This window comes from Ovis aries, chromosome 1 (assembly GCF_016772045.2).
Source record: "Ovis aries strain OAR_USU_Benz2616 breed Rambouillet chromosome 1, ARS-UI_Ramb_v3.0, whole genome shotgun sequence".
NCBI lineage: Eukaryota > Metazoa > Chordata > Mammalia > Artiodactyla > Bovidae > Ovis > Ovis aries.
This window is the reverse complement of record NC_056054.1, coordinates 29,150,725-29,156,066: the sequence shown is the minus strand read 5'-3', so window position 1 is coordinate 29,156,066 and position 5,342 is coordinate 29,150,725. Positions and strand designations below refer to the sequence as shown.

The 5,342-nt window shown below is 51.8% G+C and overlaps 1 protein-coding gene across 2 annotated transcripts in view; it reads right to left on the bottom strand.

Moving 5' to 3' along the window:
- Positions 1 to 4,217: 4,217 nt before the first annotated feature.
- MROH7 (maestro heat like repeat family member 7) overlaps positions 4,218 to 5,342 on the bottom strand; it is an 87,469-nt gene continuing 86,344 nt past the window's right edge. For both annotated transcript variants that reach the window (XM_027970584.3, XM_060400178.1), the window contains one exon: positions 4,218 to 4,844. In XM_027970584.3, the coding sequence (XP_027826385.1) occupies positions 4,600 to 4,844 (245 nt within the window). In that variant the 3' untranslated portion in view covers positions 4,218 to 4,599. The remainder of the gene's footprint in view (positions 4,845 to 5,342) is intronic.

Genomic DNA, 5,342 nt, shown 5'->3' with positions numbered 1-5,342 from the left:
AGCTTCCGGCGGCGCGGGTGCCCCCTCTCAATCTTCCGGGCGGCGCCGGCGTGCTGCTTCCGGCTTGCTGGAGGCGTGGCCGACCCGACTCCACCCCTCCGCCGGGAAACGCCTACCCTCCCGCGCACTTTCGAATACTTTCGGGACGGTGGATGAGCCCCGCACCCCACAATAGCGCACTATCACTTAATTCACTCGTTTATTTAACCAGTCAGCACGTTTTCTAAGCTCCTTTCTGTGCCAGTCCTGTTGTGGTCGTTGGGTATACAGTGCTGGGCAAAGCAAGTTAAATCCCTGCCCTCTAGGAGTTGATAAGGTAGAGCGGAGAAAGTGAAAGTGTTAGTCGCTCAGTGGTGTCTGACGCTTTGTGGACCCCATGGACTAGGCCTGCCAGGCTCTATCCATGGAATTCTCCAGGCAGTAATACTGGAGTGGGTAGCCATTTCTTTCTCCAGGGGATCTTCCTGACGCAGGGATTGAACCTGGATCTGCTGCATTGCAGACAGATTCTGTACTATCTGAGCCACCAGGGAAGCCGTAAGCAGAGGGGAGAGACAGACAATAAACAAGCAAGATACGGGAGTTTGTCAAGTGGTAGAAAGGACTGTGGGAGAAAAGTTTTAAACTGGGTGGGCAGGCATTCAAGCAAAGGAAGAAGCTTGGAAGTGGCCAGAGGGTGTCTGGGGAAGAGCATTCCCCTAGGAGGAAACAGGGCTAAAGGTGTGAGGTGCAGAAAAGACAGTGAGTAGCAGGTAGGTGGGAAAGATAATAAGCTGTGATTCTGAGGGTTTGGGTTTTCCTCACAGTGCAATGGGACCCTTTGGAGAGCTTTGAGGAAAGGAATGATGTGATCAGACTATTTCTGATTGGGATTCTGTGGTGGGCTAGTAGTAAAGAACCCGCCTGCCAAAAGATGCAGGTTTGATCCCTGGATCAGGAAGATCCCCTGGAGGAGGAAAGGGCAACCCACTCCAGTATCTTTTCCTGGAGAATCCCATGGACAGAGGAGCCTAGCAGGCTATAGTCCATGGGGTCAGAAGGAGTCAGACACGAGGACTGAAGTGACTTAGCACACATGCACAAACCCCTACCCCCCACAGCTGAGATGGCAACAAGCCCTCTGGGCCAGGTGTGCCTTCCTGCAACCACTGGGTTCCCAGCAAATGGCTGCTGGGCCCTGCATTGGATGCCACAGTCTCAGGAGCTCACAGCCTGGTCTAGAAGGAAAGATAGGCATGCAGCAAACCAGTCTAAACCCAGTCTGGTCACAAGCTGGCTCAGTGGAGGAACAGGGGAATGGCTGTTCCTTGAGGGGGTTCGAGGAGGGTTCATTGAGGAAGCGATGCAGATCTCAGAGCAGAAATGGGGAAGGTCTCTGCAGATGGATAGGGGCTGGAGGGAAGTTGGGCATTTTAGGCAGTGGAAGTCCACGTGTAGAGACATGGGGGTGGGCAACAGCCTGCATGCTGAGTTAAGAGGAAGGTCAGCAAAGTAGGTGGGAGTCATAGGTCAAAGGGTGAACGGGTGTCCTTTCACCCTTCATGCTGCAGAGGATGGTGAGATACTGACAGACATAAGGGAAAATTTGTCTTAGGAAGGCCTGGGTTGCAGGTGAAGGATTGATAGGAGATGCTGGGTTAAGAAATTGACAAGGAGGATGCTGGTGAGAAGCCGGGGAGAAGAGAGATCTGAAGCCCAGAAGCAGAGCTAGCAGGCTTGCTCGTTATTTGATATAAGAATCAGACAGACAGCAGGGCTCAGGATGCCACTGGGAGGGGCCATGAGCCCTTCAGGACCAGTACTGTGTCATTTACCTTCTGCGTCACCTGTACCCAGGGGAACACCTGGTCCATATGTTTTCTTCCAAATCTAAATCTCCTTTTCCACACTTCCTCCTCCAGCCTAGTCCCTGATGATTCCTGTATTGTTCTCTTCATTTCTTCTCTTCTTGAATACAGAGCCTGCAAAGTCATTTTGCTTCCATTTTAAAAGTGTGATTCCATAAGAACTCATTTTGCAGGTGATGATAGGGAAGGTTCAGAGAAGGGAAGTGCTCCTTGACCCTTCCAAGTTGAGACTGTTTGGGGGGCTTTGCCAATAACTGAGCCTGCCAGGTGCCTCTGTGCTTTGAAACCACCCAGACCTAAAACATGGCAGCTCTTCTTTGTCAAGGCCACCCAGACCTGGGCTCTGTCTTGTGAAAGTAGCAGTGTCTCTGGGTGGAAAGGGCTCAGACATGGGAGTTGGGAGGCCTTTGGGAGCCACACTTCTAATTGCTTTCTGGCATGACATTAGACAAGACCCACCCATCTTTGAGCCCTGTCCTCATCTATAGAACATGGATAATAAAGCCAGCCTGCCTTTCCCATGACCCTGTATGGCTGCTGTGAGATTCAAATGGGGCAATGCTCATGAACATTCTTGGCAATGGAAAAGGTTATGCAAAAGTACCACCCCCATTTCTTATTCTAATGCAGGCCCAGGATTCCAATGGCCTTGGCCTACATTTGTTGGAAGATGATTGTGTGGTTATCTTACAGACTTACGTCTCTTCCTGCTCTGCACACGCGCCCAGGGAATCTCAGCTCACATCTGTGCACAGATAAATATCCCAAATCTGTTTACATCTTAGATCCCTCTGCTGAGCTCCACCATGTGCAGCCAGTACCTAGGAGATATCTCCACTATCATGGCAGACAAGCCCCTCAAGTTCACCATGTCCAGACTGAGCTCATCCCTCCCCAAACCTGCTCCTGGTCCTGAGGACCACGCAGTGGGGGACATCATTGGCCTGGCCATCTGCCCTGAAATCTGGGCACCATCCTAAGGTCTTGCTCTCCTTGCTGTCAACCACCAGATTCTGAAAATTCTTCCTCCAATCACCCACAGGTCCAGCCATACTGTCCATCCTGCATTGCAGCCCAGGCCCCTGCCAGACCCCGAAGCCCCCCGCCAGATGCCCTTGTCCTCCCCTCCTCTCCTGCATGAGCTCTCTTCCTTTCCTTTTTCTCATTTATTCCTCTGAGCCTTCCTCCTTCCCTCCTCCCATCACTCTAGTGTGTTTTAATGTGCGTTTTTCAGTTTGTAAGTGTCCTTTGCAAACGTAACTTCTTTTGTGCATGCATTTTATATGTGGTTTTTTTTTTTTTTTTTTTCCCGCAGCCCTAGGTTTTAGGTCCCATCCATGGTGCTGCATGTACCCTTACTGCTTCTAACTGCTGCATGGGACTCCATGGTGCCCATTCACCCCTCACGGTGGATCTCCAGGCTGCCTCCTGTCCCAGGCATCACAAATAACTCTAAGAAAGACTTCCTCATACATCTCCCCTTACGGACCTGTGGGAAGATTCCCTGAGATGTGTGCCCGCCGTGGAAGTGCTGAGTCATGGGCGTGCATAAACTTAATGTGAGTGAAGAGTGACAGATTCCTGTCCAGAACGGCTACTGCCCTCCCCACGGCAGTGCCTGTGTGTGCACAAGGAGAAAGCTCTCTAAAGCAGACATCCTCCTGCATCTCCCCCTGCTTGCCTCTCCCCTTCCCACCACACCTCCCCAGGCTCTCTGAAGTCTTCTCCTTAACACAGGCTCCAAGGCCATACTAACCCAGCCCCTGTCCTCCTCTCCCCTCCCACTCTGAGCTCCAGAGCACCTTCAGATCTGCCGTGGATTCTTGGTCTCATGTGCCCTGCTCTTCTCCATACATGCCTGATGTGTAGGCATCTTTCCAAACCCACTGGAGGGGGTGTCTCTTTTCTGGGAATCCTTCCCTGATCTCCCACCCCCAGTTAGCCTCTGGACTTCACAGTCCCCACACTGCTGTTCAGCACAGCATTGACCTGCTGGGCTGTTGGTGTTTTATATGTCTCTAATACTTCCATGAGGCCAAAGTTCATCAGCCTCAGTACTTTTGACAATTTAGGATGGACATGTCTTTGCTGAGGGACTGTCCTGTGCACTGTAGAATGTTTAGCAGCATCCTTGGCCTCTACCCACTGATGATAACAGCCTCCTCCCCAAGTGGAAACAACCAAGAATGTCTTCAGACCTGTCCAGATCACCCCCAGTTGAGAACCACTGCATCAGACTATCAAATGCTCAGGGCCTGGGGCTGGGTCTCATTCATGTCTGTATCTCCGGCACTCAGAGCAGGCCTGGTCCAGGTTAGGTGTTCAGTAAATGTTGCCTGAATGAGTGGTGGCCAATCTCTGGGCAAAGACTCGAGGGTGGGGCTCAGAGATCAGGATTCTGGGATATGCATATCATGGGGTGGGGATGAGGGGATCTCTTCTTTTCTTTCTCCAAAGGCTACCCAAGTCATCGTCTCCTTTTGTTCTTATTCTCTCCCTGTGAGGGAGGGGAAGCTGAGACATCTAGCAAACTTACCGTGTGACCTTGGACAAGCCATTGCACCTCTCCTGGCCTCAGCTTCCACATTTATAAGAGAGCCTGAGTGTGTCTATGAATGTTGACTGAGTCGATAGTAAAGAACATGCTCATCTCGCAGGAAAAACTCCATGGGGAGAGGCAAGCTATGCGGCGTTTATAGGGAGCGTGGCTGGGGCCTTGGCCACCTCCAAGGAGGGCTGGGGCTCAGGAACATCACTGCTTCAAAGACATCTTCCAGGAGCCCAGCACCTGCATGATCCAGGAGCGCCGCTGGTGGGAAGTGGGCAGGTTCTCACAGCTCGGGCTCCAGCGGTGCGTGGTGGCTGGGTCACACACCCATGCGTCCCCATGTGGCAGTGGCCAGGAGCTCCGCCAGCAGCTGGCCAGGATGTTGTCCTGGGCCTGGGCAGCACAGATGCACACTGACGCTTCTGGGTCGTGTCTCAAGTTCTCCAGAGCTGAATTATGGGGAGGAGAGTGGTCACTTGTTAAGTCTAGGTTCCCACCTGAGTCTCACACCTCATCCTTCTCACTTTATATCTTAGCTTGGGTACTCTGCTCAGCATCCCCTCATCTCCCAGCTCTTCAAATTGTTCGTGTCTTTCAAAGCTTGGATCAAAACCTGCCTTCTCCAGGAAGGCTTCTTGGACTGCCCAAGCCTTCCTTCATGCTCCCATCAGCTTTCCCAGTTATGAAATTAACATGCCCCCTTAAGAGTCTGAACTACTTGCTCTGCACTAAATGGTTTTTTATCTTGTTTTCTGAGTCTGGTTTCCTGGATTGTAAGCTCCCCTAGCAGGTGGACTGAGTGTTCTGTGTCTTAGCGACTCCACAGTAGCTAACGTGTACTCACCTGGGTCACTGTTAGCACAGCTGGACTAATGCTAAGGATTGGGTCGTAACCCTCCCCTCTCCCATTTCCCGCTGTGAGCCTATTCATTCCCGCACTGGCTCTG